Source organism: Saccostrea cucullata, unplaced genomic scaffold (assembly GCF_032062105.1).
Source record: "Saccostrea cucullata isolate Sc308-1 unplaced genomic scaffold, CSIRO_AGI_Scuc_v1 ctg538, whole genome shotgun sequence".
NCBI lineage: Eukaryota > Metazoa > Mollusca > Bivalvia > Ostreida > Ostreidae > Saccostrea > Saccostrea cuccullata.
Window position 1 is genome coordinate 74,035 of NW_026926756.1, and position 16,739 is coordinate 90,773.

Here is a 16,739-nt window from a genome sequence, read left to right on the forward strand (position 1 = left end):
TCTAGTTTAATATTTTAACAACACAATTCTGTAAAATATGTGCCTAATGCCAATTAAGAATTGAAATACTGTGAAATCACAAATTTTTCTTGGGAGTTTAATTTTCGTTGATTTCGAGGTACGACGAGACCCACAAATTTATAACCACCATGAAATGTAAAATGATACATACATATATGGCACGCCAAATCCACAAAAAGGAGCAAAGCATAGTTTCACAGTCGATAAACTAGGTTTATCGGTTGTAAACTATAGTTTACGGACTGTAAACTATAGTTAACAACGTTAATCTATATTTTACATCTGTAAACCAATTAATAGTTAAAGCAAAAATCTATGTTTCACAACCGTAAACTATACTTAACATCGAAAACAATCATTTGCGATTGCAAAACATAGATTATCTGATAAATACAGTTTCACGAATTGTTAACTATAGTTTACAAACCGTTAACTATAGTTAACGATCGAATAGATATAGTTTCACGATTTGTGAAACTATGATTAACAACTTTTAACTATAGTTTACAATTGTAAACTATAGTTTACAAACGTGAATCTATCTTTATCAACAAAATCTATTGTTAGCACTTTATTCAGACAGATAAACTTAGAGGAGCATTCGTAAACTTTAGTTAGCGACCGTTAATTATAGTTTTACAGATGAAAACTATACGAATCGTTAACTATAGTTTTCGGTTTGTAAACTATAGTTTACAGTCGATAAACCTAGTTTATAATTATCAATTGTGAAACTAAGTTTATCTCATTTTTGTGAATTTAGCGTGCTATATACACAAGTACTCGTTTATTCTTGATCCACGAAATCAAATCCCCAAGAACCAAGAGATTTTCCTCAAACCACGAAAATTTGACCCAACGAAATATGTGATTTTACAGTAATAGGATAAACAATGAATGAAAACTGACAGAAGTGGAAATTTATATTAGAAATATAAATAATGTTCACTTAAAAGTCTCTCTCAGCACATTATAAAAAGTAAACCTTCTGAATGGCACAGATTTTACACAATCTCTATATAAAGTGTAGACATTTATATTGGGGGGGGGGGGTCAGTTTTATCAGCAAGTAATGTTTATATGCTTCAAATTCATTTTTATTAATAAAAATAATTAATTCATTGGTCAGAAAGTCAAACTGTCGAAAGGTATAGTTCGCTTGATTTGAATAGGAATCACCACTGACCACTACTCGTAAAACAACAGTGTATTGTAAGGCAAATAAAATTAAGAAAATATACATTGGTTAATCTTGATATTTTTGTAATGCTCAGGATATACAAAAATTTACCTTCTGTCTTCATTGTTTAAGATGTCTAGCCTTCTTTTTTTTCTTCCAGACAGTAAAACTTTGATGAGATCTTTCGCCAGAGAATGTTCATGCAATGTTTGCTAAATACACATTGTACCTCCAAACGTTAGAGAGTAGTTCAAGGGAAGTAATTAGGAAGCAAAAAATGCCTCAAAATGTAGAAAAAAGTAATCTTTACTTTTGAATTTATTTTACATCTTTGAATCTCCCACCAATATTTTACATATTTTAATATAATCAAATATCAGCCTTTCATAATTAATTATTACTAAATTTGTAATCAGTGTGTCTTTTTTGTTTTAAGCCTCCAAAAACTCCACTAAACCAATCACACATCTGATATGTTATAATATGTAAAATGGCCATTTACTATTGACAGATTAAATTATAACTACAGATATAATTACTTTAATCTGTAGTATTAAATTTAAATAATGAAAACATATTAAGTTATCTCTTTTCATTTTAGGACACAGTTTTTCCTGATAAGTACACGTTTTTCAAAATTAACGAAATTGAGGAATTTTGCACCCTGTTACTATGGCAACCAAGGGTCTATTTCATAAACCCACTTTGGATTTTACAATTAATGACATAGCTGTTTAAAAATTATTATAAAAAAAAAATCAAAATGCTTTTCTATGCGTGGCCAACCTATTTTGATAATTACAGAGAATTGATATTAAATACTGAACTTACTTTGCGAATACCCAGCAAGTTAGTCATGTGAGCAAAAATGTTTCGAGGAAAACTGTGACTAAGTAGGAATATGATTCGTAAACGAAGATTGTTACGTAGTAATGTACAAGATGTTTTACTTTTCGTGATTGAATAGAATTCGTAGGTCTCTTTTCTCCTGAAAACAAAGAAAAATTAAACCCCTAGGAAAAATAAATTATTTCACGGTACCGTTTGATTTTACAGAAACATAAGACACATTTAAGGAGGAATGCCACACCAACTTTTTTTTATAGATCTCTGAGTCTACCATTTTTTAAACAATGGTTTCAGCATTGAAAGGTCGACATTGGCTTTTAATTATTTTATATGATTTTAAAATGAGGAAAAAATATTTACGTCCAAAGTAGATGCTTTAATTTTTGTACAAATTTTGCTGTAAATGAATGCATCACATGAATACCTAAAATATGTCAAGAAAGGCGGTTGGATATTAAAGAAATTTAAATAAAAAAATATATATGGAAATAAACACATAATTTGTTAATATTTTTTTAACTTGTGGTTAAAATTTTCTTAAAACCAGTCACAACGTTAACTGGCGGAGAACATGTTTGTTAATCATATTTATTAAAGGAATTGAAACGAAAAAACAAAATTTTAGGGATTTTTTTTTTATTTTTGCCGATCCCGATCTTAATTAAACCAATCCAAACCATAATTGCAAAATTATTGGAAATAAATACCATTTCCCCAAGAACACTAGTCTGATTAGGTGTAATAAGGGTTAAAACATTATTGTACCTGCCAATAAAATAGATTTCTTCATTGTAAGTACATGAAGAGGCAATAAATTATATTAGCATTTTATTAATTTTGTATTAATTTTGTTTTAAATTAATTTCTATAAAATTTCTAAATTTCGTTTCAATTTCTTAAAATATGATTTGCATACATGTTGTCCTCAATGGTGACTAGTTTTGTGGTGTTTTTAATCATACAGTAGGTTTTAAAAGTATTCACAGGTAATATGTTTTATTTTCATAAATGATTTTTTATGAAAAAAAAAATTAAAAAGTATCTCTTTTCATATTTTATTAAATATTCATATGATGCATTCATTTACAGCAAACTTTTAACTCGGAAACAACTTTTTTAATTTTCTTTGAAAATTCTTATAATATAATTGAGAGCTAATATCGGTGTTTCAATGCTGGAACCATTGTTCAAAAAGGAAGACTCAAATATCTATTAAATAGAAAGTTTGTGTGGCATTCCACCTAAATGCATCTCTTGAAGTGTTAAATAATCCTCCTCAGCATGGTCATAAATGTGATTTTGCATTTTCGTGATCATTTGCTATCTCTAATTCACTCCGACAATGTATAATTATATTATCAAATGAATGGGGTACTTTTTCCTCTAAGTCAAGAAAGTTCTGTTATAATTTGTTTTCCACCAAAAGTGACAAAATGAGTCGTGATTTTGTACTTTGTATCTTTTTGTGATATCAAACTTTATGAAATAGCCTTATATTAAATTTATGTCAGCCCGGTATATTTTTCATATAAGAGAACCTCAAATACTATAAAAGGCCAATAAGTAGACATTGAAGTTTAGACAATCCTAGTTATTTCGAAGAAATGTTGTTGCTGCATAGTAATGATACAACATTCTTAAATTTTCTACAATTGAAACATTAAAAATTAAAATGTTGTTGCAGTAACTGAAAGCACGAAGCAGTTGTTTCCCTTTCAAACTCAGACAGTAATTGAATCAAACTTAATATATTTTATGCCAAAGAAAAAAATGACAAAATCATAAAAATCAAAATAGAATTGTAAACGTACGGTCACATTGCATTCATGTACAGATAAGAATAAAAATATTGACAAGTCACCTTTAAAAAAATTGTTTAAAAAGCTGAAAGTCAGGAAATAATGCACTTTAAAAATTCAAATTTTATATGTTTGCATGCACTGTGAATTAAGATCAACATTGTTAGTAATAGTAACATGTTTATTTGGATATTTTACATTCAAATTTTAGAAACACAAAACCAATGAACGGTAACAATATTCTAAAGTGAAAGATTAATTTTGCATGCTACCTCCTATACATATAAATGTAATATCTTTAAGACACACACGTAAGACTTCAATTTGCCTTTTAAAATACGAATGTATTTGTATTTAGGCCATTTTTAATATATACACACGAGGTATGTTTAATTTTTTGGTTTTATTTTTCCTGAGAATTCTAAGTATTAGATCATCTTGAATTCTTTTGTATTGGTATCATTTCGAATTTCTGTATGTAGGTTCGAAACATTATCGAGACATCTCTTCCGTCTCTTTATTTTAAAATGATTACAATGAACAAATTTCAACTTTACTAATTCGCTTAGCGAAAAGTTTTTTTTTTCGTTCACTGAACTCCAAACTTTGTATGAAAGACAAACGATCGAACATTCTTATTATTCAATACCCATTATTGGTCGAAACCTGTCACTAAATAAAATTGAAAGTGAGAGAACAAAATGCACATACTTATGAGCGTCATAAATTACCTGTAGAAATATTCATGCAGCCAGTACTGTAGTGACATTCCGTCTCATTACATTGACATTCGAGTTGACACTCCACTCCGTAGCTTGGGTACCTACATTTTTCAGAGCAGTTTGTGGCTGTATATCCTTTTGGGCATTCTACAGATATGTATGAAATAAATTATACTTATATTTGATAAAAAGTGTAGTATTTGGATTAAAAAACACACACACATACATGTACCCAATTTATTGTACTTTGACTTGTATTTTCCAAAAACCGTTTTTACAGCAATGCCTTGTGGGAAATTATTGAGAATGGCATTTATACTCACTGACACAAGCCCCCACGTTTCTATCCCGGAAATATCCATCACAGCAACCATGGGTATTCCTAAAAAGTATAGACGTTTTAAAACCTATAATTAAGGGTTTAAAGCATTGATAATTGGACTGCATGTAACTAGTGAATTCTCATGTATGGTCGCAAGTTTTCACTTTCATTTTATTGTTAGTGGAGTATTCATAAACACTTTAAGAATTCATTTTTCAACGCTTTGCAGTGTGGATAATAGCCAGGATTGCACAGTGGGAATGGTGTTTAATATATCAATTCGTGGGATCGAATCACACAGTGGTACATAGACACTGGTCTTTCAGATGAGATGGTATAATTAGAAATTGCAGAAGGTGCATCCTGGCACCAAAAAGATAAATCACCCTGGATGCCGAGAATTTGTCTAAATTTGCAGCACTCTACTAACAGGTGATGGTGTCTCAATGAAAATATAAAACAAACAAATCTCAAGTAGGACGTTAAATAATTACTAAATAAAGTTGAAAAACATTATTCTTCCCTTTCTAAATAATTAGAGGGTTCATTAAAAAGGGGAACTCTACATCAATAAATTGATAAAAGTTAAATTCTAGCTTGTAAGGAATTACAAATAGATAGAAATTTCGGGAAGTTTTTTTTTAATTTAACATTACCCATGACAGATTTCCATGTTTATAACACTCGGATGACGATCTATTATGATCCAAAGAAAAATGAAAACAGCATAAGCATGTACATCAGATAACATCTTCAAAAGCCACTTATTTAATATTATAAAATGTAGTGCGAGAGATGTTTTATTTCTAATGAATAATTTCCGTGTTTCGTGAGGACCATTTCCTCCTTTTCGTCATGAAGAAAAAATATTTGTAAAGTAATGTGATGTGCATTCAAAACTTTATGTTTTGATGTATTTTATAACTTATGATTAGATACAAAATGACATTACTTTAAAGAATTTTGAATTTGACAAAAGTATTGGGTGTGCCCTTGAATTACAAATTGATGGAATGAAACATATGTAGATAACGGATTGTTTTCAAGATCAAATGTCCACAGTACAATACAAAATAGGAGCAGCGAAACTCCAGAGGTGGGATCAGGTGCCATCCTCTGCCGACTGTTCATACTCGCCGTGTGCTCCTTGTCATAATCGGGATTTAATGGAAAAATCCATCCTCAAACAGAGTGGACAAAGTGGACTAAAAATAAGTATAAAATACGCAAGTGGGCTTTTGACTCAATGTTAAATTGTATTTGCTGACAAGCTTATTAAGGTCATTCTTTGGACAATAAAACTTATGAAATAATGACCTTAAACGAGACTGCTGATATTCTTATTTCATCAACTTGTTAGTCAATAATTTACCTCGTTTTAGGAGTTTTTCATACGTACAGCTTGCGGTTATAAACGTAGATAGTTGCTGCTTAAGTAATGAAGTAAACTGATGGGAATTAATGTCATCAATTTATCATAGAATTTGGTTGTTAGATTTCCATTGATATCTTTTCAAGTAAATTATCCAAATATGATACAGATGCTTGTGTCAGACTATATGGTATCTTCGAAACAAAACATACTCTGGATATGATTTTCTTATTTTTCTTTAATAATCTATATTAATACAGTTTAACGTACTTTTAAGGTTCACATGGTTTTTCGAACATTATTATGATGTAATATTGTGTATCGAGGCATCAAATACAGTGTACATTTTAAAAGTATTTGTTTACATTATTTGAGTTTTAGGTGGGGTATTTCATTTAATGGAACATAATTCACATATATAAATTAGTAAGACTTTCATATTTTCATGGCAGAAAAAATAACAACTACTCCGATTTGAATTTTTGTGGTTTCTTGAACATCACAACTGTCTTTTTAACCGTCTTTTGAAAGCAATAGCTCTTTGCAGAATTGTAGACATTGGCACAATTAAGCTATTGTAACTTGTATTTTCTGTACATCTTGACTCTTAAGCTCCGGGTGATAATAGTATTTTTTCATCTGTTTGACTGCTTTGTATGTACAAAAGGTGGGATTTTTCAGAGTCAACTTCTAAAATTTGGATTCATCAGAGATTCATTCCACTGCAAGATTCTGACCTTTCAAACCGTAAATGCAAAGGAAGTAGAATGCTGCATAAGTATACATGTAGGTAGTTGACTATAGAAAAGTTAATACATGTAACTCGTGTTTGGGTTAAACTTATTATTGAGTACACGCTCGCCTTTTTTCCGAATGAGTTTAAAAAAAATGTTTCAATATCATTCGTCTATTGTTCTTTCGTAATAAGATGTTTAAAATAATTCCGCTAAATAGTTTAAAGAATTGTATATTTTTGTTCAGTTTCAAGTATTATATATTTGAGGAATTACGTATACCTCTCGAAAGCACTCCATTTTCAAATGCTTAAAACATCTAATCAGGGTATCAAAATATATACTTACATGTACACAATTTAGGAACGCCCTTGGTTGTTGTGACGGATACCTTTGGGAGAAAAACGCCTGTGTCGGTGAGTTATAGGTAATAGAATCATGAATTTACCATTACTTATTTGCGTTTAGCAATATATGTCATAATATTGAAAACTGGTTTTAAAAAGTTTAGACACTTTTTTGTCAATAGAAAGCAGCCAGTAAGTAACATTAATTTTATACATATCTATAGAATGCCCAATAGGGTATAGAGCCACAAACTGCTCAGAACAAAGTAGGTACTAAGCTACAGAGAGGGGTGTCAATATGAATGCCAATGCAATGAAACAGAATGTCTCCATAAAACTTGTTGTATAGATGTTTCTACAGGTAAATATACATGTATGCTTTCCCACTCTTGATGTTGTAAAATTTATCTTGCATATATACATGTGTATATTTTCAGTTCATGCTTAATACACTTTTCATTGACGATTTCGACAAAATATTTATTTCTTAATTCAAAAAGATTAATATAAATAAGCTCTAAACAGATCTATCAAAGACAGCAATGCCTTATGGGATAACCTACCCAGACATCCATAATATACCCTATATAAATAATCCCTATGCTGGTATTTGCAACATTGCTTGTGAATCTTGACAAAATTATAACCACAAAGTTTATTGTTTATTGTATGGCAAATTTTGACCACATTGGTCAGGTAAATGTATTTCAACAATCAACATCGACTTTGGGGGCGCAAGACAACAGGGCTCACCCCCAGCAACAAAATTTTATGTGTCGTCCGAAACGGCAAGCAGCATGCTGGGTTTGGGTTCAATCATGCTACCTACAGATCAAGATTTAATTAAATATACATCTCTTTACTTTAAATTATTTATATATGAAAATATTTTCAAATCAACATAACGTAACAACAGTCAACATCATATTTCACAACCAACTTGAAGGTGACGATATGGCTACACCACACTTATAATACCACTGTGACGAAATGTAGGTATAAGGATTCCAGTCCTTTTCCACAACCAACTTAAAAGTGAATAATAAAAGGCTAATTTTAATGCAGCGAAAGCACAAATCGTCTTCATTCTATTCACAGGTAAACAAATACACTTACACTCTGGTGCTAAATGGAACAGCGTAATCGCAGCATGGTGACCTAATCCGTTTTTTTATAGAGAAACGATCATTCGTATTCTAGTGCTGCAAGTACATGTAGTAGAATAGAAATAAAATCCTTGTTGTTTTGAATGTTGCAGAATAGCCTCCTCGGTCTCGAAATGTTGTAAAAATTAAAAATCCTCGGCTAACGCCTTGGCTTTTATCTTTCAAACATTATTTCGCGACCTCGTTGGTTATTCTGCAACATTCACGAAACGCAAACTTCATTTCTGAAATATACCTTCATAACCTTCATACGGAGTACATATTCATGTATCTCAGTTGATTCGATATACAAGAAAATTCCCTGCGTAAGAACATTTTTTCTAAAACGAGGTAAATTATTGACAAGGAAGTTGATGAAAGAAAAATATCAGCAGTCTCGTTTAAAGTCATCATTTCGTAAGTTCTATGGTCGATACAATGACCTTGTCAGCAAATACAATTGATCATTGAGTCACATGTATATGCTGACTGACGTTTTACATACTAATTGTACGTCCATCGTTTAAACACTGAATTTACGACGGATTTTCCGATATTTTTCGATCATGATGGGTTGCAAGGTGGGCGTGGTCGATCGGCGGGGTATGCTCACTCCTCCATGGCACCTGATCTCACCTCTCGTGTTTCGGAGGTCCATATTTGCTCTGCTCCTGTTTTGTATTGTTTTATGGACTTTGATATTGAGTACTTTTCGTTATCTCCATATACATCATGTACGAGTTAATTAAGCTTTATATATTGATTTGCTACATTCATTAGGCCTTGATTGGTATTAAACATTTAATATAAATTAGCCCCTGTATATGTCGAAGGAACGTTAATTCATATTAAATACACTGCATATAAATATACATATACATGTATACGCTTACGTATGCAGAGGCTAACGATGTTCACGAACATTCCCCTCATTGAAGCTTAGAAGATTTAACCAGAAAGAAACTATACATTGATAGATTCATTTTTAGATTTATAAAATACCGGTATACATGTATTGAGTTATTATACGATTCTTAATTGATAAATCTACAGGTAGCTAGTATGTGCATAAATGAGGGTTTCTAATGCCTTACCCATGACAGTTGTTCATGTTCAGAACACTCGAAAGACAGTCTATCAAGATCCAAAAGAAAATTTAAATAGCATGTAGATCAGAAAACATCTTTCAGACTCATTTCTTCAATATTTTAAGTGCTATTCAGGAGATAAGTTTGAATACTAATAAATTATTTCCGTGTTTCTCGATGACTATTTCCTCCTTATGCTGAATTATATTTTTGTAAATGTGATGTGCATTCCAAATTGTAAGTTTGATTTTAAATCCTATTTTCTACTATTACAAACAAAATATAGATGACACTTTATCCTCTATGCGTGAATTTTTTTTCTGGTCGTCGAGCAGAGCTTTTAAAAAATACATTCTGGAATTTTATCATCCCGACACAATTATTTCAAGAAAAACTAACATTAATTTTTTAGAATTTTGAAAAAAATATATATGCATATCTTAAAACTCCTCAAGAATAGCAGAATCGTGATTAGTCATATCAAAACAGAAGCATTCCTCTGAAAGTTTGGATTAATTTTTTTTAAATATCAAGTTGGACACGTCAATGTCAACATGGAAGATAGTTACGTTTACATGAAAGATATGCAACTTACAACTCGCATGTTGACATAAATAAGTAGCATGTTAATATAATTATCTTGCATGTGAACTTAAATATCTTGCATGTCTACATAATTATCTCGCATGTTAACATAAGTATCGTGCATGTTAACATCATTTACTTGCATGTTCACATTAATAAGTTGCATGTCTACATATACTGAAAGGAAAAAGAAACGCAGGGTAAACTTTTGAGGTGAATCAAATTTGTTTTCTTAAAATATGTTTTAGTTTTCCTATCTAACTTTTAAAATCATATTTCAAAAAGATAAAACCAAATTCCTATTTGATTTTGTCTAATAACTCATTAGTTATTGAAGCTCAAATGATGTTACCCCCCAAAAGTGAAAATCGAAAACTCTCATTATCTTCAATGTCTCTCCCATGCATCTGTCAGAGCCTTATTTCTCCTTTACATGGAATTTCGTCAGGAGGTTTATCACTTAAACCCTGGCTATATTTGGCATGGGTAACCACGCAAAAAAATAAGTCAAACGGTGCGCGCAGGCGCCAGTGAGAGGAATACAACAGTAAGTTGACTGGCTCAAAAAACCAAATTGCGGAATTGATTTCTTTCAAATTTTTCTATCAATGTAATGATTATAATCGTCCTCTGTATAAATGGTTGTTTTTATGTTAGTAAGGAGGCGATTTAAGAGATGGCAGGACGAATAACCCGCTCGTAACATGGCTCTGTTTCGCGTAAATGTCATCGTCACGGTTGATTGAAAACCATTCTAGACCCTCTCTGACAACGGGTAACAGGTTTTATGGGGGAAAATTTACAAGAAACTGCTTAGTAAACCATTGTTGCCTTTTTCATTAATTAGGCAATTCGAAAACAAGACCCCATTGAACTTCCGTAAACTGTGCTAAGATTGCAAGAAATTTATAATGTCTCTTAATATTGAAAAACGATGTGCATATCTCATATGCATCAAATAATGCAACAAGATTAGTTGACAAACTCGTCGTCATCAAATTGCACGTGTTTTGGGCTTTTTAGCGTTTTCCATACGTGACGTCATAAATTTTACGGTTGAGTAATTCTGAATACTGATTTTAGTGCACAGTAACTAAATTTCTCTTCTGACCAATTTTCGTAATTTTCGGTCATGTGGTCAAATTTTTTACGAACATTATGCTACCCTGCGTTTCTTTTTCCTTTCAGTATAATTACAGGTCACTCTCATTTTGACTGAAATATCTCGCATGTCTACATATATAATTATCTCGCATATTAACCGCATCTCGTCATAATTATTTCGCATTGTGCATCTATGATGTCAGATACGGGCTTAAGTACAAGATTTTACACATATTAAAATCAGATTCTCTTAAATGATTTGTAACTTGCATTTCAACATAACTTCTTAGTATCATGGATGTAGACATAATTTGCTTGCATGTTGACATAATTTTCATGCATGTTAACAATCATACTTTATCTTGCATGTAGGGGACAGAAATATGCCACGTTAACAAGTTCTAAAAAAATGCAATATTATTGAATTTTTCTATGATGTAACACTATCTCAGTCAATTGACAAACAAAAATTCCCTTTCATACCCTGGTACACTTTTTGGAGCAGTTTCACTTACATGAATGTATAGATTACAATAACCGGTATAATAACTCATTATAATCGTTCGTTTTCAGTGGACTCCTGTCTGTGTTGTCCTTTTCCATTGCTTTTTCGCAATTTATTGGACTGGAGGGGGAAATAAGTTTAAAATAAAGATATTTGCATGCATTTAGAGATTTTTTCCCTTCATTGTAATTTTCCCCTTACATGTATTTGTAAGGAACTAAGATTTTGTTAAAAATATCCTTTTGCTATTGATATAAGGTGTTTCCTTACACTCAATTACGCAAGGTTTTAGTTATGTTTGTAAAAAGATATAATGGAAATTGAATTTTTTAAAATAAATAAGTGGAATAACATTATTCATTTCCTTCTCAAAATTGAAATCTGATGAAAAAGATAACTACTTGATTGACTAGATGTCCAACCCAACCGGTACCCCCTGTAAAACTATCTGACACATGCAATCGGAACACTTCTAGTTTACCGGTCCCTGTAAATATGGCGCTAAAATAGGTGCCGCCGAAGGTGGTGTACAACATATACACTCTAGGTTATACCAGATAACTTAGGAAGGAGAACAATAAAAATGACACACTATTTCCTTACAGACAGAAAGAGGTAGGATATAAACTTTGTCAGATCACCAGTATTACATAAAGAATTTTGTGAAAATATTCAATCAAAGGTAAATTAACAGCTAATTGTTTTGTTTAATTGACTTTTAAACAATCGTTTTGTCTATCTTTTTTTTATTTGTTAATTCAACTGTGACAAATTTTTATGTATAGATGCATGAAAAAAAATCAAGTTTTGGTACAATATTTTTTCTCTTTTAATTTCATGTAAAGGCAAGGCATAAAATTTCCAAATGTTAACATTTTTTGTAATCATTGAATTTTAATAAAGAACTTAAAAATATAGGATACATGCATATAATTTGTATAATTTCATTGTTTTTAATTGTTAAGTTTGTAAAAGTCTGAAACAGCAAATAGCTGATACACTGTGATAAGTACATGTAAATTATGTAAACATTAATGCAAAATCCCTCTAACCATTAGGCGGAATGCCCCTTGCTAGTAACGAAGTTAGGCGGAATACGCCTTACAGGTTAGGCGGTATACGACTATTGTTAGTAAGGCGGAATACGCCTTGCAGGTAATTCATATTAGGAAAGGCGGAATACGCCTTAACTTACTTAAATATTTCGAGCCCTATTCTGCCCTGACTCCACCTGAACTCCGTCTAATAGTCTTATTAAGTTCCTTATAGATGATAGGCGGACTACGTCTTCTGAATTCCGCCTAGAGTAAGGGTGTAAATTTTCGTACAGGGGTGCAAAAGTTGCTATAGTATTTTGAAAACAAATTTTACTTGTTGAACAACTTTTCAATTTTTATTCACCATGCATCCGTTTCTTTGCCGATAAGAAATTCAATTTCGTTTCACCATCATTTATCAGAAAAATCAAATTCTTAGTCACATAAAATTGTTTCGTACCAAATGGAAGTACATATATTTATCACAGAAAAATGTTTCGAAAAAAATTCTTTCGGATATCGAAAATTTTAAATGCAAAAATATTTGAAAATGAAAGGGGCCCTTCAAGAAGTAATTATAGTCATCACCGACGCTGTAGCTCGTCGGGTAACGTGCATGCAAATAGTCCCATTTGCCAGATACATAATATATAAACTGTACATGTACCTCATAGAGTCAGAATCAATTTTGATCGACCAAAGCCAATCACAAAATTGGCAGAAATTGAACTCTTATTCCTTTGGTTTCTTTCTTCATTTATATTCATAACATTTCAAGGTGAACCCACGCATGTACATTGTCAGTGGCGGATCCAGAAAGTGGGGCTCGACCAGTTTCAGGTTGGGATAGGGGCTCAAAGCCACACGAAAAAAACATTATGTATATTTTGGACACAAAATTGGGGGGCGGACCCTTTAGGTCTTCTCTTTTGATCCGAAAGCGTCGTTTGTACATCAACTTACTACAGAAGTATAAAGTTATACGGAAGCTTTCAGTGGCCAGTAAAACTGAGTTCTTTCGTTAATCCCAACAAATGACATATCCATATTGCTGTCTGTACTGAACCCAGGAAAAGGTCAATTTCTGACAACCTCCCGGTGCGCGATTTCCCAAACTCAAAAAAAGATAAGAAAACATGTAAAGGACATAATAAGCTGCATGACAAGATCAGATAATGTAAAGTGTATTGAACACTTTCTCGATGCAACGGCCTTTCAGTAAGTATTCACACATCATAAGGAAACAGTTTTATCAAGTAAACAACAACCCAACACGTTAATATCGGGAATTTGTTTTAGTTATATTTGAACATAGATTATTTGATATGGGATGAAATAACCTTTCTGGCAAGCTTGGAAAAACATAACATCAATGGATCGATACTTTTTTTACATTATGAAGATGCTTCTTAGTTCCTACTTATAATATAAGCTGTATGTATTATCCATCTGCCTACCCTTTATAGTAGTATATTTTGAACGAAAATAAATGGAAATATGAATAAATATAAGTATCCCACAAAGTAATGCAAATGTCAAAATTGAATAATGAATAACATAATTCGTTTCATGTGTTTGTTTGTAGCATCATTCTCTAAAACTCTAGCAGGAGGATCTACATGGGAAAAAAATATGAATGCGGAAGCAAATAAATTTAAAATATAACTTAGGAAGTAATACCAAGAGAGGAAAGGATATTAACAATTAAAATATAAAAGGATTGAACCAAAACAATTGCCACAATCCTCATGCAATCTCTAATGATCCAATGTTATCAACAAATTTGGCATACTTATACCCTTATATATTTTATTTGTTTTAATAACTTTCATTTATTTGTATATACAACTGTATAGTGTTGTGTGATACATAAGCATAAACATTAGATAAAATCTATCGTCCTATAGCAAGAATATTACCTACGTCGTTATGATGTTACTACATGTATTCGGCATTTTTCTTCTATATGTAGTTGTCCTAGTTCTCATACAAAACCCTCATGTACTTCTCCGTAATAAACTTTTTTTTTTTGCTAATGTATGAAGAATTAAGAATTTATTATGTCGAAGTATTTTTATTAATGTCATTATCATCGGCCACTTGAATCATTGTTGTAGACTAATGCCTAGGTTACATTTAAGCCGATGGTCGGACGATTAAAATTTTCTGGTCTTGTCAGCTGAAAGAACTTGATCGGCCGATACAGTACCGGGCGACACTGAGCAGTCATGTTAATTCCAAGAGACACCGATAAATAGGACAAAAAATCTTTTTTTCTTAAGATTTCTTCAATATATTTTCATCGATCTATATTCAAATAGGTAACGTGAGTAATGTTTGCTAGGCAAAGTGGAAGAATCTTATAAAATTGTGACTCAATGTTAAAAATGTGTGCAAAATTTTGTTTGGAATTGCATAAAAACGACAAATGGTACATATCTAAGCAGCAAAGAATACTCGAGATTTCTTTATATCTTACGGATTATTTATTAAGGTCTTCCGTTTCAAACGGAAGACATGCTACTGATTCTGAAGATTAAGATTATTCTTATTATTCTTTTTTTTTGTTTTCTTCCTAGACGCCAAATTTGAGGTCTCCTATCTCACTCATTTCTCAATGGATTTTGCTCAAATTTTCAGACATTATAGATGGTAATAAATTCTTTTAGAATGCTGTCTAAAATTTCAAAAATTCACTTCCGGTTTTGAGTTATTTCCCTTTAAACGAAATTACAGGCTTTCATTTCCAGACAAAGGCTCAGAGACCACTAGAGCTGGAGCAGAAATTTTACTGGTTTTAGATAACAGAAGGATTGAAGTTGTGCACATCGGTTTTTGTTTTTCGATTTCTGTATTTAAAATGGCGCTATATAGGGGTCAAAAATAGAACGCCTTAAAGAGCGAAAATTTACACATATTTTCCTTTTTATCTTGAAAACTAAAAATATTTTGTTAAGACATGTTGAACAAAAGTTGTGCATAATTGCAAGGGCTTTCATATAATACTATTCAAAAGGGGCTGGCTCCTATGATTAGGGATTTAGGGAGCTTGAAAGTTTTTGCTTTATAACTCAAAAACGGTAAATATTTCGATCTGGATTATACAAACAAAATTGTTCTTTGACACCTTTTTGATCTGATGAGAATGTTTATTTGTTCCAATATACCGGGGATATTGCGTAACACGAAGTAGAAAGCAGGCCAGGTAAACAGGTACAGTGTAGCGTTTTTCAATCGGAAAGAAAATCAGACCTCTTCATGTGTATAATTTACACAAACTTCCTATCAATAATATACCCTATGGTATTTAATGTTAAATTTCTACTAAAAGGTCTTTATACATGCTTTACGATTCATTATTAAATTATTTATATAACAATTAGTTTTTCTTTTTTATGTATTATTAATTAGTTTTATAGTGAACACGTCTTCATCGGAATATATTAAATCTATCTTTCTACGTTAAATATAATTATAAGTAATTTTAAGCTTTATTAATCGAATAATTCACGATCATTTAGTTGATCTCCACGTTCGCCAGCCTCCAGATGTTTGTAACAGTTGTGTAATCAAACGCGCCAATCCCACGCTGCCGAACGGGGTCACTTGTGTACCAGCCACCTGTTATGGCACGCCGATTGGTTCAAAAGTATTTTCTGCACGACCTTAAACAAAAATTACACGAGTAAGTCAAAACTTACACAAAGTGCGGAAAATACACACAAAGTTATTGAAATTTACACAAACTATACAAAAACTACACAATCAACAAAATATTTACACGATATAACGAGAAAATTACACAAACGTTAAAACGAAAACTGCACAAGTGAGAATACAACACTGACATAATATACGACGCATCCTCATTGCGCACATTTCATTAATATTCATTAGAGAACAGCTCAGTGTGGCTTGGATGCTTGAAA

At 31.6% G+C, this 16,739-nt stretch overlaps 1 protein-coding gene across 1 annotated transcript; it reads right to left on the minus strand.

Moving 5' to 3' along the window:
• Window positions 1-3,554: 3,554 nt before the first annotated feature.
• On the minus strand, window positions 3,555-9,761 carry LOC134272581 (multiple epidermal growth factor-like domains protein 10). The gene is made up of 4 exons (XM_062754803.1): window positions 9,586-9,761; window positions 4,895-4,953; window positions 4,581-4,718; window positions 3,555-3,696 (listed from the first exon to the last, which is right to left on the minus strand). The coding sequence occupies exons 1-4, from the start codon at window positions 9,600-9,602 to the stop codon at window positions 3,638-3,640; spliced, it is 273 nt and encodes a 90-aa protein (XP_062610787.1). The 5' UTR covers window positions 9,603-9,761; the 3' UTR covers window positions 3,555-3,637.
• Between the last annotated feature and the right edge of the window lie 6,978 nt (window positions 9,762-16,739).